General features: G+C 34.6%; 1 protein-coding gene across 16 annotated transcripts in view; it reads left to right on the forward strand.

The window, feature by feature from the left end:
• Nucleotides 1-27,257, forward strand: part of SYNE1 (spectrin repeat containing nuclear envelope protein 1) — a gene marked incomplete at its 5' end in the record, with an annotated part of 301,642 nt that overhangs the window by 91,738 nt on the left and 182,647 nt on the right. For all 16 annotated transcript variants that reach the window (XM_083830445.1, XM_083830446.1, XM_083830461.1 and 13 more), the window contains 22 exons: nt 567-719; nt 1,160-1,303; nt 1,674-1,847; nt 3,038-3,196; nt 4,818-4,982; nt 5,598-5,732; nt 6,615-6,773; nt 7,084-7,292; nt 8,102-8,210; nt 9,441-9,605; nt 11,177-11,344; nt 12,214-12,390; nt 13,530-13,670; nt 14,732-14,892; nt 17,215-17,365; nt 20,634-20,861; nt 21,432-21,530; nt 23,296-23,483; nt 23,592-23,715; nt 24,669-24,835; nt 26,082-26,235; nt 26,532-27,160. In XM_083830445.1, coding sequence (XP_083686571.1) covers nt 567-719; nt 1,160-1,303; nt 1,674-1,847; nt 3,038-3,196; nt 4,818-4,982; nt 5,598-5,732; nt 6,615-6,773; nt 7,084-7,292; nt 8,102-8,210; nt 9,441-9,605; nt 11,177-11,344; nt 12,214-12,390; nt 13,530-13,670; nt 14,732-14,892; nt 17,215-17,365; nt 20,634-20,861; nt 21,432-21,530; nt 23,296-23,483; nt 23,592-23,715; nt 24,669-24,835; nt 26,082-26,235; nt 26,532-27,160 — 3,959 coding nt within the window. The remainder of the gene's footprint in view (nt 1-566; nt 720-1,159; nt 1,304-1,673; nt 1,848-3,037; nt 3,197-4,817; nt 4,983-5,597; nt 5,733-6,614; nt 6,774-7,083; nt 7,293-8,101; nt 8,211-9,440; nt 9,606-11,176; nt 11,345-12,213; nt 12,391-13,529; nt 13,671-14,731; nt 14,893-17,214; nt 17,366-20,633; nt 20,862-21,431; nt 21,531-23,295; nt 23,484-23,591; nt 23,716-24,668; nt 24,836-26,081; nt 26,236-26,531; nt 27,161-27,257) is intronic.

Genomic DNA, 27,257 nt, shown 5'->3' on the forward strand with positions numbered 1-27,257 from the left:
AATAATATTTAGGGTGATTCACTGTGGAACTGTAAAGCCCAGAGAAATGTGTTTCTTGTCTTATGTCTTTCACATGCTGTCTGTGAAACCATAGCCTGTCTCCACTTCCATTATACAGTGCTTTCTCCCTTGTAACACCTCCTGTGTTCTCCCTTCTTCCAGCCAGCAGTTTTTACTGGACTTTCCATTCTTTTTCAGCTTTTCTAGGCTTTTTGTATTATTTCTCATTGCTGAACTTTCAAAATTGGCACTGTAGGTAATGAGAAATTAAGAGACATTGATTCTAGGTTAAAAACCAGTGAGAGTTTGGCGTTCTTGGAAAAATCCATACCTTAAAAGGGCTGAACTCTAATTTGAATGTTCTTAGCATCAGCACTGCTGAAAATAAATCAAACCCTTAGTGTAGAATATTTTCCATTACTTCATATTTTATTGAATACAATTTTTCTAGCAAAAAATTGCTTTGAAAACATGCTAATTTTCTCAAGTAATTATTTAGTAGCCACATATGTCATTTGGATAAGTTTTTTTGTTTCTGTCTTTCTTTTTACTTTACACTTTTTTAGTATGCTCGAGCAGATGAACTGGACAAAATGCGGAAGGAATACCTGGATGGTGTTGCCAGTTTGACAGCCTTTGTTGATGAAAACAATAGAAAATTTTCAGCACCTGTAGAAGTGTCCTTCCTAGATGTCAAGATGTTTGTACAAGACTTAGAAGTAAGTGTCTTCCTTCCATTCTTTTCTTTCCCTTTTATAAAAGAGAGGCGTGTAACTATTTAATTCTGAGGATAAAGCATAAAATCATATTAGTATGCATTTATTTCCATTATTACTCTTCTTCACTAGTGTTATTTTTGTATAGCTTCTCCTATGGCTGATCTAAATCCTTGTGTTCTATGAGTGATGTTTCTAGAGCACATTTCCAAAACACCGTCCATCTGGATATTTCTTTCTCTTTAGTTTCAAATCACATCTGGGTGAGCTGATTTGATACCGTTTGGCACATTTTGTATGCATTTGAATTACGTTTCAAGCTTCACAAAGTCAGACAGGACAAAAATTGGAATATATATCTCACATCACTTGGTAATAGTCTTGAATCTCCCATGAATGCATGAATGCTATTGTTGAAAATTTTCTTGAAACATTTGTTACAGAATATTAAACAGAAATTGCCTGCCATGGAAGCTCAGTACAAAATGGTCGCAAGAACGGCACAACTTGTTACAAAAGAAGTTTCCCAAGAGGAAGTAAATGAAATGCTTGCAACTTTGACAAGGATCAAAGAGCAGATAAGCAAGGTTGCAGAATACATGTTTCTACTATACATGGTGTTCACTGCTGAACTAGTAACCAGTAAGCTGCATGAGAGAGGGGAAAAAAAAAAAAACAAAAAAAAAAACAGGAATATGCATTTGAGCAAATGTATGTCTGTAGTAACAGTGGAGTGAATTAATGGTAGAGAAAATATTACTTCTTTCAGACCTCAAGACTACCATCTTTAAATTTATTTTATTTTATTTTATTTATTTATTTTTAAAGTAATACAGTACTGGGATTGATCTTAAAAGAGACATTTACCAACTATATAAATTTACGTGTAAATGAAGCTACTGTTTATTGAATTTTATTACCTTTTTAATAATTATTTTTCTCTGCAATGACCAAAAGGTTAAGGAGTATTCCTGTGCCCTGCTGTATGAAAGTCAGCATCTGCTGTCTCCACTGGAAGAACTGGAGAAACAAATAACAAATTTTTATGAATCTCTTGAAAAAGTCAATGAAATAATTTCTATCCAGGATCCTGAAACACAGTCTACAACACTTCTTAAACAAAAAGCTCAAGTAAGTTTATAAAATGACTTGCTTTAAAAAAGGATTTGCTTCCTCTGACTATTTCATTTTCTATATGTACAATTCGATTACTAAGGTTTTTTATTTTAATTTGGTCAGCTGCCCAAATGTTTCTTCATATTCAGGCAATAAACATAACCTATCCTAAAGTCAGCTAGGCATAAACACACAAGGATTGAAAACTATGTTCCCCCACTATAGCCCATGGTTTCTCAATCCAAGGTGCAAATATGAGATCTTTGTTGTGGAAATAGGACTGAAATGTTAGAAATGTAAATATTATATATATATATATATATATATATATATAATATTATATATAACATATATATATTATACAATGTATAATATTATATATTATATATATTATACAATGTATAATATTATATATACTGTGTACTATATGTTTACATTAGTGTGCTTTATGTATATGTACGTAAAAATACTTCAAGCCTGCAATGTGGAGAGATTGGCATAAGTCAATGAGAAGGGTCTTCTTTTCCAGCGACTTCAAGCTTTGATTGTACTTGGGTAAAAAAATGACCTCGTGAGCTTGGCTGTTCAATCACAACAGTCCTCTCCTGTACGTGAACACAACACAAGTCATGTGTCCAGTCTGCTGTTTAAGAAGCAGTCTGAGTACTCTTTTCCTCTTTCCTGATGTTGCCCAGACTCAGAATGTCATCATAAAATTTCATGTTTCTTCTGCAGTTGTTTGCCATCAAGGAACTGAAATCTTCTCATTTATATGAAGGCTTCTAACAGGAAAGGTTAATTTGTTGAAAGGCAAGATCAGTCTGCTATTGAGAGTTGTCATTCTGATGTCTATTTTCACAGCAAAATTAGAATTGTGATATAAATACAGACATCACATAAAATTAAATCACAGATTTATGCACTGACCTGTATTCTACAAAAATATCCAAAGGGCTTTGGCACGTGTCTGTTTTTTTTCTTGTTTTGTTTTGTTTGTTTATTTATTTTACATATAGAACTCTATTTTTCATTCCATCTAACATTTTCTGTAGGCTGTTTTTTTGTGTTTTTTTGTTCTTTTTTTTTTTTTTTTTTTTTTGTGGTGCTTTTACCTTGTTATTGTTAAAAAACATCTTCCTGTTATTTTGCCAAACTTTTCTCTCCTTTATTCCTGGCCAGGGTGGATATATGTTTCTTTCTTTCAGGATCTGGTAGCTTATCAAGAAAACTGCAAGAAAGCTTTGTCCCTCATTGAGAGAAATAGTCAGAGTATCCTGCAGTGTGTGGCTTCTAGTGAAGTGTTCCAGCATTTCCATCAGTCAACATTTCAGAAGAAAGTTACACAAGTTCAGATTACTTTTCAGGTACTTATGTAACACCTTGGTGCGTATTTTTGAAATCTTCGTCATATGCAGAAAGATTTGCAATTGCTGCTATTGGTCTGGGGCTTTGTATTTCATCAGAAAATGCAGTGGATCCTGAAGATAAAGTCAGAATTTACATTTGTTAATGTAAAAATGCACTTAGGGCTAGAATCCACTTTAGCTTTAGAATTCTTATTAGAATTATTAGAACATTATTATTAGAATTATTAGAACATTACTATGTTATTAGTAATATTGATATTTTCAGGGCTACTTAGCCCCAGTCTGTCACGAACTCAAACATTTTCTTGGGTGAAGATCTCCAGATACTGGGTTCTATTAGATTTGTTTTCAGGCAATTATTGTTGTAATTGTTGTAATGTATTGTTGTGTAAGGCTATCTAAACTGAATTTCAAGCTGCAGACAATTATCTGTCAGTAAAGAGTTGTCCCTGAGAGGTGGATTTCAAAAAATGTATTGTACTTTGTGGGTTCTACTTAAAGATCTATAGTTTTTGATTTACCATTTAGAAATCATCTATTTAAGCTATGTTTATGTTTACAGAGGCAGATACAATTGTCTTGATAAATTCACCATGTTTAAACATTAATTATTCTGTTTCTATAAGGATGGACAGTGATTCTTCTCTGGGCTTAAAATATTTATGGATCTGGAAATTTGCTTTTTCTCATGTAAAGACTACATTCCTATACAACTTTATTATTTTACACAAATTTATCTGGAACCTTTAAAAAGGCTTAGCAAGATGTTTAAATTGACAACTACAGATTTGATTAGCTCACTGGGTAAAACCACTGTAATTCCTTTACACTGGGGTTAGTAATCAGTGAGGACAGCGAAGTGTGTGGTTAGTACACAGTCTTGGAATTACCTTGGTGCAGCTGAACCGGTGAACTGATCATTTGTCCTGTTAACATTTATTATTTGTTTATGGATTGTAACTGCTGGATAACGCCATGTATCAGGACAGAATGCAAGGCAGAATAATAAAGAATGTAACTAAGGTTTCAAAACAAGAGAAATATAAACTAAGCAACAAAAAAAATATGTCTCTTTTAAGCAGCCTTTTACATGGTTTGACATGTGGCCTACTAGAATGATTATTGTTCAAACCTCCAGGTCAGATCTGTAGCAATGAACTGGTTGGATCCATAGGCTAAACCATGTTTATCTGTCTCTCCCCTCCGATCCCATCCCCTCATTTTTTAATCAGGGGTTGGTGCAGAAGATGGTAGTCTGATAAAAGGAGAAATGCAATGACAAACATTTAAACAAAACAACAACTGCTTTACATTTAAAAGCAGTCTTTGGGAAATAAATGTTAGCCAAATGGCTTTTAGGCATTCTGAAAGTATCACAGATACCTGTATTGAATAACTATCCATTTTTAATTGAATCGAGGATGACATCAGGGTGAGTCTTTGTATAGGTATTAAAAACTGGGAAAATGGGAACATGAAAGGGAGAAGAGGAGCAGCTGTGAATAAAATGTATTTGCAAGAGTGACACCAATCAAATTCATTTTTAGGTAAGATAGTGGTAAAAGTAAATAAAAAACAGTGAAAAAGTGCCAATTAAATTTCTTTGTTTATAACTCAGAATATGGTCAGGAAAGCTGGTGAATGGAGAAAAAACATAGAAGCAAATAGCCGTCTGATGAAGAAATTTGAGGAGTCTAGAGCAGAACTGGAGAAAGTTATACAGATTGCCAATTGTTGCTTAAAAGAAAAAGGAAATCCTGAAGAACTTCTCAGGAAGCATAGTGTGAGTACATTCTCTAATTTTCCTCATGGAATTCTTTAAGTGCATGACATAGAAGTGAAAAACCTATTTAATTTTAAAATTGACATAGATTTCTTCCATATTTTGAAGTGATATGGACCTGGTCAATGTTAAGACTGGAAAAAAAAAAATTTAAAAGAAAAATATATATAACAATCATCCTTCTTATTGGTGAATGTAAGCAACCAGAAAGTGCAGAGAGAAGAACCCCTTAGACATGAAGGTTGGTTTTGCCTATAGAACTGTTTGGAGTTGAGAGCATTAGTCTGTGTTTTGACAGGCTCACACATCCACTGCTGGGTTTTCAGATGAATGAATATTCGTTTGTGTATTATAATGATTACTTACACATGTGGCTTTAAAAACTATTCTAGTTAAAACACCATATCAATGTACTGTCTGGGTGCCCCAGAATAAATTCATTTGCTGGACTATAAATAGATAGACAAAGTTTTCCTTAGTTCAAACTCTACTTCTTCAATGCAACAGATGTGACGTTGAAACTTACAGTGTGTGTTAAGGAACTTCATGCTAGCAAGTTATCATATCAATAACCAGTTTTGTCATCTGACTTTTCACCTTTCACTTCAAACTCAGGAATTCTTTAACCAGTTGGATCAGAGAGTCCTAAATGCCTTCCTGAAAGCTTGCGATGAACTTACTGACATCCTTCCTGAACAAGAGCAACACAGCCTGCAGGAAGCTGTGAGGAAACTCCATAGGCAGTGGAAGGTTAGTGACATTGAATGATTTCTCTGGACATTCTGTGTTAACTTGGGAAAGTTTCTGCATGACCTATATGCTGAATATAGGTTACAATAAATAAATAAATAAATTAGTTGTATTCTTTGACTTCTCATACAGTTGGAGAAAAATCTATGTTTTACTACACCAGATACACCTACACCTACAAATACCCTCCTGAAAAAGCACTGATAATCTAAGTGGTCAAAATTCAGGAAATGAGAGAAAACAATTATGAAACCTTAATTTCTTCACCTGTGTACAGACATAATGTTACCTGTGTTAAGAATATTTGTTGAGCCTAAGTGCTAGCTTTTCTTACTTTATGCTGATGTTGGATGACTGCAATTACTTTCCCAACCTTAGGAAAGCAAATTTGCAAGAAATCAGGCTATCGGTTTACACTGAGTCTTCTGCCAAAAACTCTGAACAAACCGAACAAACTCAGACAACTGAACAGACATTTCTCATAAGCTGTAGAATTTTTGCCTGTTACAACATGTTGTAGGTCAGAGTTGGAGTGAAGAATTAGTGGTTTCTCACTGGCATGCAAACAGGAACCTCTGAAAGCAGGTGTGAATATAGGTTCACTATTATTTTTTGTTTTATTGTTTTGAAACAGGAAGTACTTCGTATATCTGGTCAAGATCCAAGATATCTCTGAGACGTGCCTTATAAATACATATTCTGGATCCCACAAACATATGTCTTTATCATCTTTCTAAGAGACATCTTAGATCTAAAACATCTAAGATGCCTTGTTTTCTATATTAGGAGTTGTTAGATAATTTATTTGCAGTTACTTCACACTGAGGTAATGGGTGTATTGTTTTATTTCTGTGCTTGTTTATTGCCCCTGTGGGAATGTAGGATCTTCAAACAGAAGCTCCATATCATTTGATTCATTTGAAAATTGAAGTGCAGAAAAACAAGCTTCTGGTCACAGTGGAGGAGTGCAAAGCTGAACTAGCTCGTCAGAACAAGGTGCTAACCAGAGAAGGCAAAGAAAGGATGATCGAGGAGCACATGGTATGAACTATACGCCACCAAGTGGGCATGTATAGAAATATATCTGAATATAAATGGTAAACACATTTGACCAACTCAAGCCACCAAACACTGTGCACAACTGAATCAGTTCAATGCTTTGGACCTTTAATAAAATAAATAAATAAAATCATTTGGAATTGATCCTTTCATGCTAATACCTAGAAGCTTAGTAGGAGCATGTATGACCTAGTAGCAGCATGTATGACCAGTTTACAGCAAATATATAGATATGCTTTGTGATTTCTGCCAATTAGATTATTATTGAATTTTCTGCTTTGTCTCCCATTAGCTGTTCTTCGGTGACAAGGGATCTTACCATCTGTGTGAGAAGAGACTACAACGAATTGAGGAACTCTGCCAAAAACTTCCAGTTTCTGATCCAGTGAGAGCTACGCTGGAAAGTAGCCAACGAATCCTGAAGGAGCTGAAATCCCAGATAGACAGCACATACGCAAAACTAACAGAGCACTCGGACACCTGGAAGGGCTATAAGAACAGGTGTCAGCCCAGTTCCTAGAGGGGTCTGGTAGTGCATTATGTGTGATCACTCCTTGAAATGTCATTATAGATTGGTACCGTGTAGATCAGTACCATGTAAAGAATGATAAATACTGTGTTCTTGACTTCAAGCTAACTATAACTATATGTAGTGATTCCACAAATAATAGCAGGGTTTTGAGGGTTTTATAATTATTAGCTTAAATTTAAGAGGTTACCATTTAACAGTGGTAGTCATTGTCTTTTCACCTTGCTTTGCATTCTGCATTTGCATTCTTCACAGAATCACAGAATATTTTGGATTGTAAAGGACCTTAAAAATCATATAATTCCATCCCCCCTGCCATGGGCAGGGACACCTACCACTAGATCAGGTTGCTCAAATCCCCATCCAACCTGGCCTTCAACACTTCCAGTGATGGGGCATCCACAACTTCTCTGGGCAACCTGTTCCAGTACCTCACCACTCTCTGAGTAAAGAACTTCTTTCTAATATCTAATCTAAATCTACCTTCTTTCAGTTTAAAACTATTACCCCTAGTCCTATTGCTACACTCTTTGATGAAGAGTCCACCTCCAGCTTTCCTGTAGTTGCCCTTTAGGTACTGGAAGGCTTCTATAAGGTCTCCCTGAAGCCTTCTCTTCTCCAAGCTGAACAACCTCAACTCTCTCAGCCTGTTTTCATAGGAGAGGTGCTCCATCCTGTTGGTCATCCTCATGGCCCTCTTCTGGACTCGTTCTAATAGGTCCATGTCCTTCTTATATAGGGGTCCCCAGAGCTGAACGCATTATGTGATGTTTTATTTCAGATTTTCCGAATTGGCAAATTGGATTTCATCAACAGAAAGAGAACTAAAGAAGATAAAGGAAAGTGTCAATGATACTGCCAAATATGAGCAGTTTAAATCATCTGTGGGGGTGAGCCCTTGGCTTATATTCTAACTAAACTACACTCATTGATACTGGGTCTCTGAATAAAACTGTACTCTGAAGTATTGCAATTGTTTTAGTGTGGAAACCATGAATAAAGTTCTGCTGATTCTTAGAATTCTTAAAAATATTCACAGGACAAAATTCCATGTGCAACAAATCATGGCATAAGTTCCTAATTCTAGAAATTTAGAGAATAGCAGGTCCCTTTACCAGTATATTCAGACCATCCAAAATATAGCAGCAAGTACACTAAATACTTGCCCCTTATTCTGCTGCATGTACAGTTAAAAGTGTGGTGCAAAGAAAAGCCAAAATTTCTGGACTGGGTGTTTGTGAAGGATCAAGTTATTGCCCTACATTTACAAAACATTTAGGGAAAACGTCTATAATAAGACTTCTCTTCTACAATAGTATAACAGGGAAGGCAGAGATAGTCTAACATTCACTTTTGTGTTGGTGAATGGTAAGAGAAATAGTAGGACAGTTTAAGATTCAGTCCTTCTAGTCCTTCAGACCTAACCATTTTTTTTTCTCTCCACATGTTAGAAGCCAATATAGGAATATCACATAACATAAAACTTTGTGTGAAAGTCATGAACAGTTTGTAAAGGCCAGCTGTGCAGAGAAATAAAATTAGGGTGACCTTGATAAAGCAGAAAGACTGTTAGTTAAATGGGTGCTTCTGCTCCAGAGAGTCTAATTTATTCATGTAGTTTACTTGCTGACAGCTTCTTATCAGCATTGATACAAAGACATAAAATAACTACTGGATGAAAAGACTGAAAAAATATAGATTGAAATGGAAGAAGAAATATGTAGTAGAACCTTACATGATGTTTATGTTTGAGAAAGTTAGCATTTAAGATCTAAGTTGTAACTAAGAAATTTGCTCAATCTATGAAAAATATATACATGATACCAACTATCTACCCATATTCTATAGGTAAAAAATGCTAGTTTGTGAGTAAAAATAATTCTACTACTATTTTATAGAAGGCAGTTCTGTAAAGTCTGTGGAGCAAATGCAAAAAACTAGCCACTGATTGGAACAGAATTAGATAGAGTATGTGATCAGAAAAACTTTACGTTTCTAGTGTTTCAAGATAAGAACAAAAATAGTATGTTTATACCACTAATCTTTGAACTGATGCCATGAATGCCACTCATTAATATATTTTATTTACTTGAAGAAAATATGTTTTGATTCTTCCATAGGAAATCAGGCAGCACATTAACAAGCAAGGAGAAAATCACAGCTGGCTGAAATCTAGACTTGCTGTTCTGACTTCAGTATGTACTGATATGGAGGCCAAAAAGACAGAGGATGAGCTATGTAAACTTTCCAGTGACTTCAAGGGACTCCTGGATTTGCTGGCTGAGGTACAGAATGAGGGACACAAGAAATCTCCATTTACAGTGTCATATGAAATGACATCAATCATGGCTTCACAAGTTTCCTGATATATATATATATGTGTGTGTGTTAATTAAACTGCAAGCATTCAGCAATGAAAAAAAAAAATAATAATAATAATAATAAAAAAAAAAAACATTTGTACTGTCTGGGTAGCAAAGCTGTGAGACAAGCAGATAAAAGATACAAACAGTATTATAATAGATTTATAATCCTTTTTTATTTTTTGGTCAGAACTGAAATGTGTCCTAGTAAATAAAATATTTATAGAATCAAAATGTCAGTATTTTTAGAGGCAAAAAATAGTTTTCTAAAATCAGTTCTTAATTAACATTGGGAAAACCTATCAACTGTTGGATATACGCCTTGTTTTTAATCTTAATTTGTGTATCTTTTATACTGAAATAATAAAAGAAATACTGTGAGGTGATTTGAAATCATTTAGATGTCAAACATGCACTGAATTTGCCGAAAAAGGCCACAATTATCTGAGGTCTGAATGGTAATGAGATACTGGAACTGCTGAAATAATGGGCAGTTTCTAGTCAATAAGAAGTAAAACTTTTCAGAATTCACTGAACCCTTGAGGTCTGTGGGATCTTAGGGATCTTACCACTTCACAGTTTTTACAGTAAAAAGAAAGATTAGGAGAAAATTGGTACCTCCTACACTTAGAAGTCAGAACAGATCAATTTGAAAAATAGTTCAGTATAGAGAAAGGCTTGAAATTTCAAATTTCACTGTTAATGTCAATCCTTGTGGAGACCTCATAAGTGTTCAAACTGTGTAAAAGTTCCATGTATTTAATCAAAATTTTCTGAATTTCCATCATGAAAAAAGTATGTTTGGAAAGTTGGGGAGAACCAATGTTATGATTTCCAAGTGATGGCAATAAATAAATGATACCTTTTTTTTTTTAATATATTAAAGTACTTTTGCTTTTTGTTTCCTCTAAAAGTCAGAGCCAAGGGGAACACAAGTTCATGAAGCTACAACAAGAAATTAAGAACTAGAATTTAAACTTGTTTTGAATCTAAAAATGCAACAGAACAATATATCCCAAGTTGGAACAGGTCAACAATGACCATAGAGTCCAACCCCTGGTTCTACACAGGGATACCTAAAAATTAAGCTGTATGTCTAAGAGTGTTGTTCAAAATCTGCTTGAACTCCTGGAGGCTTGGTGTCATGACCACTGCCCTGAGGAGCCTATTTCAGTGCCTAGCACTCTCTCTCTATTTAGACAGCTATCCACCGTATGTCAATGTAGTAGGGTGTATGTCTAAGCAAGACAAAGCTCTCTACAGTCACATTTTAAGGCTACAGTCGCTCACCAATGTAAAGTTAAAGGTGTACACTAAGAATTCTAAAGATATAAAAATTTAGACAATTTGGTCTTTACAATTTTTTTTAAGACAATTTTGTAATTCTTTTGTAAAACAATTCATTTTTTACAAAAAGTATTCCACATATATACGTCCTTACAATATAGATTTGTCTTTTAACATGAAACATATAAAGTTATCATTAATTGTAGATTGAAAAGGCATTAGGCACTCTTGGAGACTGTGTTCAGTACAAAGAAGAAGTTAAAAGCACAATTGAAGAGTTAATCAACAACTCTAAAGAAGCCCAAGCAGAGGCTGAAAAGATCCTGGATACTGAAAGTTTATTACAAGCTCAGCAACTACTGTTTCATCATCAGGTAGGGCAATTTCTCCACCTATGTCCATATTTGATTTTTTTTTTCTTCTTTAAGGCAGGGGGTATGTAATTACTGAACTATGTTATGTCCAGTAGCATAGCTCTCTCTATCAAAGCTTGCAAGAGTCATAACCAGGCACTATGATGTCTTGCCTCTATTTTATCTGAACTCTTTGGTGTTTTAAAAGCTGTTGTATGTGTTAAGGTTCATATTGTTCTTTCAATACTCTGCAATCCTTACTCATCATAGGATAGGTAGTAGGAACAGTTAACTTCTCCCTGAGTTCTCGCACTCTTCTCTCTCTTTTGGTATAAAGTCTGGTATGGTGAAAAAATACTTTGACAAAGACCAGAGTAGAAATGACTGGGCAACTGTCAGCTTGCATAGCAAGGCTGGTAATGTGTCGGGCATGTTAGGAAAGGGGATATAGTCTTAGGAGTTTCTGATAGTGCTATAAAGCAAGCTGATATATTGCTTTAATCAATCCAAGGCTCCAATCTGTTCTTCAAAGAACACAGAGCAGAAGCAGATACTTCAAGGCACTCATGATGAATGCATGCACCTTTGGGTACTGCTGCAGTTGCTCAACCGTTGCAGCTTCTTCTTTCTAAAACATTTCTTTGGATGAATGACCATATATTGTCACTCTCCCTCTTCCATTTCTATGACACAGGAGGTGTATACACCTTTTGGAATTCATGTCATATACTCTACGAGTATATGTGACTCAAGTAATACTTGCATAGTCTATTTCTCTGCTTATTACTTTCAGTGCACACCTATTGCAAACCACAGAAAGTGGTTTCAGTGTGCCAATTTCCCAAATGAGCTAAAAAGTCTGATCATTCCTGTTGGATGAATCCTTCTAGCAAAGGACTAGGAGACTCCGTGCAAAGAGGCAAGATGTGCAACAGCAGATTTTCCAAGCTAAACAGTTGCAGATTGAAGGTGGACTGCCAAGCACAATGCAGGAGGATTTATTAAAGTTGGAAGGAACACTGGAGAACATGCAGCAGACTATGGAGAAACGTGAAGAGCAATTGCAGGTGGGTCCTTGCAAGTAGAAATAAAAACATATGCTTTATTCTTCTCTATTTTTTTTTTTTTATTAGGAAGAAAAAATATTTTATATAAAAAGTCAGAATTTTCATTCTCACCTCTGAATCTTGATCCTTGAGGTTTTCATGATCAGTGCCTGCATCAAAACTTCTTGAAGCTGCTAGATACTTCTAAATAAAGAACTAGCATTTTGTTTGGAAATGTTTAAAAGTCCCAACTTTTCAGTAACAATATAGTTTAAGTAGACATCTATGAATTATTTTTTTGGATGGGCTAATTATCACCCCTGGTTATTAAAGATGACATGGACCTTTATTTGAGAGTACTAAGGCAGAATGATAGAGTAATAATGTTGTGCAGATGTTGTGCAAATATAAGCCTCATGGCTACTGTGTGGAATACTTGCTGTCATCCTAAATCTAGAGAAGGAAATAAAAAAATCACAGAAAAATCAAGTGGAATACTTTAGGCTGTATCACTGACTGAAAAATAACATGATCAACAGAGCCCAAATAACTTCTTAAAGTAACAATTTATTATCAAAACCATTTTTTTTCTAAAGAATCCTATATATGAAACCTTAATTTTGCTTTGCTTTGCTTCAGAATCAAGAAAATATTTGTTAATTATTTTGTCATAATTAATTTGTCATAATTCTTGTGACTGGTAATGAAATGCTAGTCAATAAAATGTTGGTCAATATTTAATACGATCAAAACTAAACAGATTCTTATGTCCAAGTAAAGGTTTTATTTCATAAAATCCTTTTAGATATTGCTGACTTCCTGTCACCATAAGCATAAGCATCTGCAGTCATCACTTCAGACTTAAAGGACATTCAAATATAAGTTTTAAATATTTCTGTCACCTTACAGATTGAACAGTGTGCAAAATCAGTGAAGCAGTGTGAAAATGCAAAGAAAAACTCTTTTTTGGGTTCAAAACAGTTTCATCTGTAGAATAGGTGGCATTTCAGGAGAAATTATTTTATGTTAGATGTTTCTGGTTTTTTTAATTTTTCTGTAACTTGAAATGAAATTCCTTCTTTTTTATTTTTTCTCTTCTTTGTCCTTTTTGTCTTTGTGTTTTGTTTTTTTCTTTGTTTGTTATTGTTTTCTTTTTGTAGGTCACAATAAATAAATGGGAGCAGTTTGAAAGGGACAAAGAAACAGTTGTAAAATACCTTAATCAAGCAAGCTCTGCACTTGAACGTATCTTAAATTTTAGCAGTTTAGAGAGCCTCTCTTCAGAACTGGATCAGACAAAGGTATTCACTGTGTGAGATATAGGAACTGAAATATCTTTCTGCCTTTTTTGTTAACATATTCTGAGCATATTGCATACAATATTTTATTGTTAATGCTGATGCAAATTCCGTATACAGTTTAGAGACTACATAAACTTCAGAGGTAAAATGTTATCTCTTAAAAACATAATGAAGAATTATTCAAAATCTTTATCTGAATGTATAAAATGATAAAATGGTAAAATTATTTTAAAAACTTCCCATTTTATGCTCGGTAATTGTCTGTACTGGTAAGCTAAAGAGTATCAAGCTCTGGCACATCATCATTGATAGTGTACTCCTTGGCAAAGTCATGTATGTGGCTTATGGCAACTAACACTCTTCTAGCCCTGAGGAGACAAAAGAAAGAATTCCACTGTATGGAACCTATAAGCTATAACATGCCACTTAACCTTAATAAAAGAAAATTATTCCAGCCCAATTTATTTACTAATATAGAAGTAATATAAGTGATAGACTTTCCATAGTGCTGTGCTTTTCATGACATTTTTACCCTGTGGTGAACCTGATACCACATTATACCTACCTTGCTTATTCTCTGAATCCATTGTTCTGGAGCACATTTACTATGTATGATAGAAAATAGCTACTAAACCAAGTGAAATTACAAGCTACAAGATACTACAAAGTCATCTCTTTAAAGGGCAGTGTAATATAAAATATAGATGGTTACTGAAAGCATATAGTATTCAAAAATTCATTTAAAACAAACAACAAAAAAAAAATGAAGAGCTATAGAATAAATTTCCATTAGTTGAGTTAATACCTTTTGGACATACATAGTTTTCCTTTCCAAAGTTCATTGGATACATTTTGTTAAAATGAATATACATTAAATGCAACATGAAAATAACTTTATTGAGAGGTTTTTTTCTGTGTATTTACACATTCAGAATATACATATGGGACACACATAACGCTGTGCAATACTTTTTTCCAAGAACAAACATTGAGGACAAAAAATACTTTTTGAATATATAAAACTGTACGTAGTTGTATTAATATGTCTTTCATCCTTACAGGAACTTTCTAAACATGCTGAAGCCATGACTATACAAGCTGAGAATTTGGTGAAGAATTCTTCTGAGATACATCTTGGTTCAAAGAACAAGCAGTCCCTTCAGCAGCAGGCAAAATCTATCCAAGAACAAGTGAAAAAAGTAGAAGTTACTCTTGAAGAAGAGTACGTTCTTAATAAGTCTTAATATTTATTCTCCACTATAAGATTGAATCAGATCTCTAGAATCCCTTGCCCAACATTTTGTGTTGTCTCATCAGCTCTGTCATTTTCAGCTTGCCATGACATAACTACCAGATTATAGTACCAAATATGTCAAAAGGGTAACATGTGCAAATAAACTTAATCTTTGTTTGATAATACATAATTTATGAAATCATTGTAGTTACATTTAACCTGTCACGGTTCTTACCTTTAAGCCCCAGTCTTGTGAAGAAGGGATAATTAATCTTGTTCTTAAGGTTCTACAATCTTTTAGAAAGAAAAATCTCAGTGCAAATATGAGAACAGTACCATATTTGCCTCAATTTTCAGTTTTCCGTTTTCTCTATAGAAATGTCAAGAAGTGCCTTTATCTTAGCTGAATGCCCAGATATTTTTTTTCATGGGCAATATCAAAAGCTGCTTCTGCCATCACAAATGAGAAGGCATCATTTGCCAAATTATGTTTAAAAGTGTGACATTCAAACTACAAGAAAATATTGTTAAATGCTGTAAATATTTGTATGTTTTGGTATTTGTGAAAGTCTTATCCCTTTTCCCAAGTAATCTGAAGTTACTCAGCTCAAAGTTACTCTTCAAGAGTGCTTCAGCTTTTGACATTTTTCTATATACACATACACTTGTATGTGTGTATGAAATTTGTATTTTTTTCATATTTAAGAGCAGACTCACAAAAGATGTTTTCGTGGATTTACTATGTAGATTAATTTGCTATACAAGTTTAAGAAGACACCATGTAGTGGAATACCACGTATTCCATCTGAATATGAGCAAAAGACAATGTCAGCATTACTGTTTTGTGTTTTTTTCTCTATTGACCATTGTCAAGTCAGCATGTTGGTACGAATTTAGTTGGTACCCTTTTCTCCCTGATGAAGAAGAACATCTTTAAGAACAGAGAAGAGCTGTAAAACAGAACATAACAAGCCTCTGCAGCAGATGCAACTTTCTGATTATTGTTGGTCAATTTTTTTATTTTTTGGATACATTTTATTCAAGTGTATTAGAGTAATTTGAAATCAAACATTCTACCATATCTTTCTGAATACTTTATAAACCTCCCCCCCCCCCCCACCCCCCCCCCCCAATGTTACTGAAAAAGCTTGTATGATTTTAGTTAATTTTGATACAGGAAATTCATCCTTCCAATAACTAATATTCACTTTTTTAATAACATGTAATCTAGTTTTAAATGGAAACCATTGCTGATATCCCCTTTTGATCTAGGTATGGAACAGGTTTAGTCGAATGTATGGTTTATACAGAATGTCTGTGATACTGTGATATGACAGATAATAAAGAAATAAATCCCTTCTGCAAAACCCATGAATATATACAACTCTCTATAGTTAATCTGCAGAACACATAATCAATGTGTCAAAGTTATGTTGTAACTCACATTAATAAAAATGTTGGCCCAGTAATTTGAAGGTATCCTACATACATATATTATGACAGTGAACAGGAAGGGGAAATTTTCATTTTGAAAATAAATAAGAAAAAACAAAAAGGACATTTTTACTTTTTTCAGTGACATCTTTTCTTAAAGCTTCCTCTAGCATTACTGAGGGAAGAAAAAAAGAAAAAAGGAAATGAAATCAAATCTTTTTTAAAAAAATGGTTTTTTGTTTGTTTGTTTAAGGCTATATTTAAAATGAACATGTATTTTGGAGTTTTGTAATATTCAAACTTTTCTAATGAAATTTTTATATTTTCAGTGGAATGGAAAGTGCAAGCTGTGTGTAGGACCCACATTAGTACTGGTATCTTTAGATTGGTTTTAAAGTAGAAGAAATTTCTACACTGAAAGTTAATGCTGTCAGATCTTATAAGGGCCTTAGACTTCTCACTTGTGCCAAAAAAAAAAAAAAAGGGAGGGTGGTGTTTTTTTTGCTTTCCAAGATGTATACGAATCAGTCATTGTCTCTCTCTGTTTAACATATCTATAATGGATGTTTCAAAACATAAATATATTAACTTTGAGGTACTTGTCATATCTGTTGATTCTTTGGCTCAATATGAAATTATTACCTCAGAAAACACAGGTGTCCCCACTATGACTAACATAATGGTTTGACTTTGTGTGCACAGTCTAAAAGAGAGACAAGTTTGAATTTAGGCTCACATCTTAGTCTTTTAAAATCAGGAGTTTTTAAAATGCCCTTCCTTTAGACTGAATTAGTTACATTTTTATTCCAGCAAGAATACAGGGAGTTTTAATATATTAAACTTTTTATTCTCTCTAATTAATTTGGTTAATTTTAGTATTAAAAGCATGGAAATGGTGAAAAACAAGTGGGATCATTTTGGCAATAATTTTGAAGCTCTGTCCATCTGGATAGCTGAAAAAGAAAAAGAACTGGAAACTTTGGAAACAACATCATCTCCTTTGGACAAACAGATCAGCCAAATCAAGGTGATTAGTTCTTGTTATGTTTACCATTAAAATCCCATTCTCTGTCTTTTTTGATAGAGGCCAAAAGGAAGAACAGACTTTTTACACACTTCCTAACTACCGTGAAATAGTGATGACACTTGGTACATGAACATGCAAAACAGTAAGGTTTCATATAAGCTAGAGAAAAATTCTTCTGACTTCTCTGTTAGTGATTAGTGTACATTGGTGTAGCCTTTATGTGTATGATTAAAAAAAAATATCATTTAATTTATATTCTTTTCCTTATTTTTCCGAGTAATTTCCATTGGCGTAAAAAATAGCTACATACCTATAAGGTCTCTCTCTCTCTCTATATATATATATATGTTAAACATATATCATCTACTAGGTATAGATCTTGATTTCAATCTTGCAAGCAAAAGTTATAACTTGATTTATGTTTTATCTTTTCTTATAGAATAATAAAGGAAATATTGACTTTAGTAGCTTGCAAATCTGCATTTATTGCTATTATATTTACACTGTCCTAAATTCTGTGTACATTCCTGTAGACATAGTCTTTTAGTTTCTTGTTGCTAAGGTACATACTGTCTCCAAGCATTTCCATTTCTAAAGGTCTGCCTTGAAATCCTTCTTCCACAAATGAAAACGTGCCTTCTTTGAAGTTGCATGTTTCTAAAGTGGCTTTTTTTAATTTTTAATTTTTATTTTTATTCAACATGTTTTTATACTGAAATTTTCTTAATGTGTGACCTACCTATCCTTCAGAAAGCAAGAAAGTGCAAAGTTATGCAGCTGCTTACAGTTAAGGACCAGACTGACACTAAGTCACTAGTTCATGTAGACCAAACAAAATAAATATCTTGATTTCATCACTGAAGAATAAAACAATGCTTGATTTTTTGCTGTATTGCTGAAGCAACTTAAACATCTTCCTTTCAAATATATGCATTTATTCCACTGGCATGCATTGTCATCTATCCTTACTTGTCAATAATTAATAGGTAAGATTCCAATATTTAAGACAGAAAATGATATTAATATTGCATTACAGAGTAAAGACAGTTCTTGCATGTCTAAATTGAGCCTCTTTAAGCTCTACTAGTACATTTAAGCCAATGCCCCAGAAAGGGTCTTCCTTGTTATTTATGCAGATAAGCGGTAATTTTTGCAATGCATTGCAAATTTCTGAGAATTCCAACACAATTTTTCTTCATTTAAACATCATGACAGAAAGAAAATGGCCAGCAGATAATTTTTATAAATGTCTGAGTAAATAGACACAAAGCAGAGAAAACCCTTCGGATAAAGCCTAGGGTGTATAATTGTAACTCAGGTAAACAAAGCACCTCTATGAACAGTGAAATGAGTCATACAACCTCAGATATGTGGACATAGCTACAGATCTCCTTCAGCAGCATTTCTGAGTGCCTGATTTTGAATAAATTATGTTTTGTTGCAGGTTTCCTGATGGTTTAGTTTATGTCACAATGCTAATCAACATACTTAGTTCATAATTTCATGTACAGAATTTTAGTAAGGACTACTGCAAATGAAGAGAATATAGTGTGTTCCCTGACATCTTTGGCTGAACAGATAAAAAAAACTGGGGTCAGCTGAACATAATTATCATGTACAATAGTGGTAATTTTCTGCTTTTTGTGACATTGATTGCAAAACCCCAATGATGTCATCAGAACCAGATTTTCACCTACACATTTTTCTGAAATTCCTGGTGGACAAAATGACAGCTATCACAAGAAGATACCATTGGTGGCAGGCTCAATGGGAGTTTGAAGGCCTCAATTATCCACCTTCTTTTATGTAACTGAGTGAATTTAACTGAATAGTGTGGGAGTAAACAAGTTCTGCCTAATTTGTATCTGCTGGATTGTTAGATAATTTCAGCTTTAGGGATGTAAATCTAGTATTTTTCCTCAGCATCATATTCTCATAAAAAAAAAAAAAAGATACTTTATAATCTGAATTAATTCAGCATATATTGCATAAATAGACACTATAAATGCTTCCAGTACCACTTTTTTTTTTTTTTTTTTTTTTTTTCTGGTGTACTGTCACCCTGCTAATTCTGGACTCTGAATGTTGAAGAAAGCTACTTATGAGCTATATAAGTAAGGCACCATATTTTTATCACAATTATACCAGAAGGTGGACACACTTTTAATACCTTTGAGAGTGCATATTCAGGAAAGTTTTAGGTTGATGTCATATACATACATATCTTAACAATGCTATATCTAAGAATGTTATTGCCACTTTCAATTCCAATGAGCTCTCTAGGCTCTCTCAATTCCCTCCCCAGTGCATGTTTTTCACTCCTTTTGAAAAGAACTCCAAAGACATACTTCATCTGTGGAATTCAAAAGAATTCTGTCCTGAAAAGAAAATATATCTGCAAGTTCACAGATGCTTTTTGAATAAATAGCTACCAAATATAAAATACCACGTTTATGTCTTGCATGTTATAGCTTTCAGGTTTACCTCTAATTTGCAATAAAAGTAAGTGAGGAAAAAACAGAGGAAGCTGTTGGCATGTACTTAGGGAAATATAAAGCTAGTGTTACTCAATCTTCATGCATTTAGTAATGGACTTAGGAGACAGCTGAAAAGTGCCAAAGACTGTTATCACCATTGTTTCATGGTAAATGAAATTTATACTGTAACGTGGTTCTTTATTTAATCCTCTGCTTGGGGGTACACTCACCTTACCACAACATGTAATTTAATTTATACTTTACTATACAATAGAAATTTAAATTAGAAAAGGAAAACAACCTCTATTGGTTTTTGAATCATAGCATGTTTTATTTTGTTAGTGCTTGAAAATTTATTAAAAGCAAGTAATCAGATCATAGGGTTTGACTTCTTAAAAATATTGTTTTCAATTACACATTTACTTATTTCTTCTTACAAATATTTTGAATCCTTAAGAGAATTGCATATGAATTTGCTGTGATGAGATGGTAAAATATGAACCATCTTGCCTACTGATGAAAATATGCACCTCAGCAAATTCTAATTCTTCTTCACAGATGCTGTTTTTGTGTCAGGCTGAATTTTAAACCTTTTCCATTGCTAATCTAAAGAAGAAAGGGAGAAATACAGGGTATATTAAAGACTTTCATAACCAGTTACTTCACGAAGTCAATGAACTCTCACATTTTAAGAATATTGGTAACACAGGTGAAAGAAGGAAGTATAAAATGTTATTCTGATCATTAAAAACCTGTTGTGCTACTTTATTTAATATTACTTTATATTTTAGGTTATTAATAACGAAATAGATGGTAAAATAACTGGAATCTCAAAACTAGAAGAAGAAGCTGAGTCATTTTCCCAGTTTGTTACCTCTGGAGAATGTGCACATATTAAAGCCAAACTGACTCATATCAAAAGGTATTGGGAAGAGCTAAGAGATCATGCACAGAGATTGGAAGGAACAATCACAGGGAATGTATCAGCACAGCAGAAATATGAAGAATGTCTGAAACAGGTAGACAATGTAAAATCTACTGGGCTACTTGCAGCATTTATTGAATTATTCTATTTTTCCAAAATTAAATATAAAATACCATATTATAAGAGAATGAACTAGAATGTATGAGTAACTTTGTAAGGTAATTGTAAGAACTCCATAGGTAAGTTTTTGCTTTGAGTGACTTAACACGCAGGCTCAGGAAGACATTAAATTATACATACTCAAAAATTTATACTGTCTTTTAGAAAACCTAAGTGATTCTTCTGGATGGAGAATGGTAAAACATATCCAGTATCTAGTTTATATGTATAAACTACATAATTCCAACCTTAGATTGTTAGTACGTGAATATGATACATCATAAGGGAATAATTTGGATATTATTATTGTCCCAGTTCCAAGTAGTAGAGCACAGTTAGCAACTTTTAACTTCAAAAAACACCCAGCACTACAAAAAAAAAAAAAAAGATAATATTCTCTTGGCACTAAATATTTATAAAACGTCATTTAAAGCACCATGTATGTATTTCTTGATAATTTTAGGCTATTTTATCATTATTAGTATTTGTTTCCTTTTCTTCATAGGTGCAGCAGTCAGTGTCTGAATTTGAAACTAAGTTAGCTGAGCCTCTCACATTATGCTCTTCATCACTGGAAACGTATGGAGCCCTGCAGGATTGCATGGTAAGCACATGGTCAGTGATTCCTGCCACTGAGTCCAGGGAAATGGAGCCACAATGAGCTCCTCACAGAAATCCTAGTAAATTCTAGGCCTGGGGCTGCCTGATGCCACACAGCCTGGGATGGATACAGGAGGAGGCAGGGGCTGCTTCTTGGGTTGGGCAGCCCCAGAGAAGCAGCAGCTTTCCTCTGCTATGACCTCTCACCATTTCAGACAGGCTTGGAGGGCTTTCTCCCTCCTCTAGAAAAAAGACCACCAAAAGTATTAATTGAGACTTCAGGTTTTTGTTTTTAATTTCATATGTTATATGAATATTTCAATATAAGAAACAAGTCTGGTAGGCATTGTTCTATTGTTCCTCAAGGATTTTTATGAAACTTAGGTTTTGGAATAGAGAGGTCTGTGATTGAAATAAATAAAATAAATAAATTAAAGTGGATCTTCCTAGAGGCACTTTTTCTTGGGCTGTGCACAGACTGAACAGAGTTTTTCAGCAGACAAGATTTTTTCTGTGGTGCCATAGGCACATGACTGTTTCAGCATTTGGTTCAGTCCATTGCAAAAGGAAAGGAAAATTTGGACTGGTATTCAGACTACAGATAAGCCCAAATCTCAGTGAACTTGGTGTATGTAGCATTTTTTTTCTGCCTCTGTAAGTATGTAACATGTTCTTCCATGATAGTCATTGTCTTCCTTTCTGAGAAAACTGTAAAAACTCTTCGTTGTATATTGCAGAAAAATATATGTAATTTCCTTTTGAATTTAGTGATAACTACTTGCAAAGTCTCTATGCAAGGAAGATCTGGCCAAAGCACTTCAAAAAGAGCTTGATATTTGTTCAGGAAAAAGAACTAGCGTATAGAAAATTTATTCAGACAACATATGTAATCATTATTGTTACTGGCTTTTAAACATTATGAATATACTGAGTATACAGTTGTATTCCTTTCCTGCGTACAGGATCATGGTGATCCAATATCTTAATGTAAAATTATTTTTTTTTATTATTATTTAGTTTAAACAGCAGCAGTGTTTTGCTGTATAATACACATTTCTCCTATATATGATTTATTCCATGATGGTCATGATAACCATTACTGTTATCATTGCACACCTGTAAATTGGAACTTCAGTGGTATTAAATGTATTTTATTTTGTGCTTTTCTAGCTCATTTTACTACTTTTGGTTCATTTTCAAGTGAACAAGTTTCCCAGCCCTTTAGCAATCGCAACACTGGAAAGTCTAGTCAACTTTGAATGCCACTTCTATGAAAAGACGCTGACAGGAGTCAGCTATGGTTAACGCTGACAGGTGCTTACTGTAACTGTTCCCTATTTCTCCCTTGTCATGACATGGGTTGTGGCAGTCTTCACAGGTTGGCAGGAGCATTTGTAGTTACTGTATCTGTATAAGTTAAAGCAAATGTTTTCTTTGGAATTTGGAGCGTTGTCCTACACGATCATGCTGTGTTGTGTGCCAGTTCAGAAGATCTGACTGTTTCATTGCTTACTGTTATTTTTACTTTAACACTGTTCTTAGGAAAGTCTTTTCCCACTGTAGGCTAGTGGTGATTGATATACTTGGACCCGTGTATCTAGGATAGACGTGAGATAAACTTAATTTATACTGTGGCTTCATGATCTGGGGGATATGGCATTGCTTCAAACTTCTGGTGGAAGTATAGATTTAGTTATTTTTTCCCACCTTTTTTACTGTAGCTTTGCTATTAATGTATACAACTTCTCTTTCTTTTACATTTTCATTAGGACCTTTGTCACACTGTGGAAAAACTGGGCAACACCCTGGCCTCTCTCTCAGCCTGTGCCCGAAAGGTGGCCAACAAAGAAAAAGCTGCTCAGGAAGTTACAGTGTTACAGCAGAACTATGAAAAAGTGCTAGAAAATGCTAAAGAGAAGCAGCTCTTACTGGAGACTCTTCTGGCTCAGTGGCAGAAGTGAGTAAGCTCCTATGTCTATTATGATGGCTGCAGAGATCTTTCCACAGTCAGTCCATGATATGATGGGGAAGACTTGAATTGATCACTATGTTGTGATTTTCTTAGGCAGGAGAAAGAGCTCTCTTCTTTCCTGGCCTGGCTGGAGGGGTGTGAAGCTGCAGCCAGGCCTTCAGAGCAGTATGTTTCTGCTGACAGAGTTAAGCTGGCAGGTGAACTGCAATCTCTGCAGGTATGTTTCAACTGAAAGATCATTCCCAAGATCATTCCCCTACATATCCTAGTTTGTTTCTGTACCATTTAAAGTATGTGCTTGCTCAATTGTCATCTGACAAGTCACTTGATTCTAGACTTCGGAAATGTTTAAGGGAAATATTCTTATTTTTTTTCTTGTTTTATCAAAAAAAAAAAAAAGGAAAAAAAAGTTATTTGCAAATATAGTATGTCTGCTCAAGAGAGAATATGTCCTGGCATATCCTATATATTTATCATTGGTCTGCTCGCCAGAGGATCTTTACTATAGAGAAATTCCTTTATTAAGCAATGATACTTTCCTTTTCTCATGTGAAGAATGTTGGAGCGACAGCAAGATATTCAGGGATGTAGAATTCACAAGTCTGATTTCCTTTTGCTTTTTTAAACACAAGATTTTCATCCTATTCTAACGTATATCTTTCTTGGCATTTGTTTTTAGATTAATAGGAAGCAGTTGGACAGATGTAGTATCCTTTACACACTCCATGACACCAATCAATCCATAATTTGACTTTTAAATGTTACTGAAGGGAAGGAAAATTACTATTTTGTTTCTTTGTTTGGGCCAGTATTTTCTCATAATTCTGATGCTGCACGGAAAATATGTTGCAAAACTTACTCTTGATTTTAGCCATTTTTAGCAGACAGTAGAGATGTATGGAAAGGTCACACTTTGTCCTGGGAGAGAGAAAGGAAAACAGTTTTGATGAATCCTTCCTGAAATACAGTGGCAGCTTTAGCTGTCTGAGAGATACTGAGTAACCTTGTGTCCTAATGGATCTCAGTTCCTCCAAGTTATTTGGAGCTCATTCGCTTTTTTCAAAGTGGTGTATTGGAAAGATTTAGTTGATTTTTTTATGATTTATTGTTATTTGACGTAATGTGATGTCATATTTAATCTAAATTCTGCACATTCCATTGTTTTCCCAGGATTTGAGAGCAGATTTTGAGTCTCATGCTTCAATCTATGCGAGCCTGTTGCAGTTAAATGAGTCACTGTTCCCAACAGCTTCCAAAGAGTGTGTGAAAGCAATAAAAGATAAATTTAAAGAGCTGGATGAAAGGTGGAAAGCTTTACCACAAACTGTCGATAAAAGGTTTGTGCTCAGAATGTTTTTTACATGTTGAATGAGAGTAACCAATACCTCGATTAGGAATCCCAGTCCTGAAACCTAGTTTTACATTATTATCATTAGGAAAACAAAGATTTAAGAGTCGCCTTGTACACTGTGCTCCCAGGACAGGGATGTGGGGAATCCCACAGATTTATCATGTTGCCTTTTTGGCATAAACTCTCCTGCTTCTTTGATAGAAGATATTTATTGCAAGGAGTATGGTGCCGGAAATGGATATAGTGTTTTGTTTCCTCAATTACATGTTCTCAAGTAACTTCCTAAATTATTTCTGGAATCTGTAATATCTGCTTTTCATTTCTTCAGCTTATGCTTTACCTTGTGCAAAGCTACACTACTGTCTTGTTAAACCCACTTTGGATGTTTCATTTGCTGTCAATTCTATAAATACTCAATTGTTGGGCTACTGACTAATATCAGACTCAGGAACATTGCCTCCTTTTCGAAACCATGTCGTATGGTATTATTTAGATTTCATTTGTTTTGGTGATGAATGTACATATTTTTCTATTTGTAAAGTGTCTTAAATAATAGACCCTGGTCAATGACATCATTTTTTTTAGGTTCTTTATCAATGCAATTATTTTACAATGTAACAGGCTTCTACGTAAATTTTCATGTTGAAAATCACATAGAGAAATTTCAAACGGAAGTCTTGCAATGGATGAATGGCGAGGCCTTTTTTAAGGCAAGGGTTTAGAAACTTATGTCTGCTACATGCTGAATACCCGTCTGGACATGTTCTTTCTTTGAATTGTGTTCCTCTGACTCCAGCCCCACTTACTTCCGTGAAAGTTGAGCATTCAGCTAGCTACTCATCCTCTGCCTACATTCATAAGACATTTACCTCATATGCAGTGTTGCAGATAGGATAAACAGAACTGAAAGTTAGCTTCAATATCATTCTCTACTGGGTCTACCACTATGAAGAAAAGTTGAAGAAGCCATACCTTGGTGGCTTGGGGGACTTCTAATAGTTGTTATGAACAGAATGGTAGAATAAAGGAAGACCAGATTTTATACTTTTAGGTAGTGCTTCCCAGTTAAGTAATCAACACAGCAGTCATTACTTTTGTAACACAGATCTACATTTCCTTCTTTCCTTCTACCTGGCAGTGATTTTAATGCTGTCCAGTCAGCTATGGGTTTGAATATGGGAAATGATTAATTTAGGTCAAGTGCTTTCATATTTACATTTGACATCCTATAGGATCAACCTCCTTCAATCTCTTGTTGCTGAGCATGGACAGTTTGATGAGCTCCTACTTAGTTTTTCAGATTGGATTAAGCAGTTTCTTGCTGAACTACAAGCCACTTCAGAGATAAACACAGCTGATCAAGTACTGGCTGCATCTCAAAATAAGGTAAACTTTTGGATGTCAAAATTAAAGGCAGACAGATTGTGCAGTATATTCCGATAAATACTCATCTAAAACTAGCGGGAGGTCATTTACTTGTGCTTGAAAATTAATACTCTATTGCAGCCACATACACATTTCAATCATTTGACCAGCCTAAAACAAAATCATAACACCAAACTGTTCTTACTAAAATCACCTCAATAGTACTTGTTTTAATTATAAGTTTAACACTAAAATGTTTTCTGAACTTTTGGTTGGAAAAGGAAACCCAGCTCTCATATTTTCTTTTTATCTAATAGAACCACTCAATGGAAATTGAAAGTAAGAAGCAGCAATTCCGAAGTCTGAAGGAACATGTAGATAAATTATGTTCTTTCAGCTGTCCAGAGGACCAGCAGACATTGCAAGGAAAGACTGAAGATTGCTTTCAGATCTTCCAGGAGGCAAGTCAAATAACTAACCAAAGACAAGAGGCTCTGGATCAGCTGCAGGTATTCCTGGGGCTCCATAGTGCTTCTTCAGGAGTGCTCCACCAGCTCAGGCAGACAGTGGAGAAAACCGGAAATATGGATAAAGCTAAATCAGAGTTGTTGGAGAAGGAACTCCATGATGTTATTCAATCTCTTAACAAATTGGAATCCGTTGCTGTCAGTTTGGACGGTTCACTTACTAAGGCCCAATACCACCTGAAACATGGGAATTCTGAGCAGAGGACTTCATGCAGGGCTGTGGTGGATAATCTGTGCTTAGAACTGGAGGCAGTTCAAAATCTTCTGGGAACAAAACAGAGTGAGGCAGAAGCTCTTGCAACCTTGAGAAGATCCTTCATGGAACATAAAGAACAGCTGCTGAAGAGTATTGAAGATACTGAGGAAAAGGCTGACAAGGAGGGCCTACGAGAAGCAACACTGCAAGCCCTCCAGCAAAGGTAAAAACAATATAAATGTTTGAGATTGGCACCTCTTCATTTGCTTGCAGTCCCTAGACTTTTTATGATGAGTTGGAGGTACGTGTGAGTTTTCTGC

Source organism: Anser anser, assembly GCF_964211835.1.
Source record: "Anser anser genome assembly, chromosome: 3".
NCBI classification, from domain to species: Eukaryota; Metazoa; Chordata; class Aves; order Anseriformes; family Anatidae; genus Anser; species Anser anser.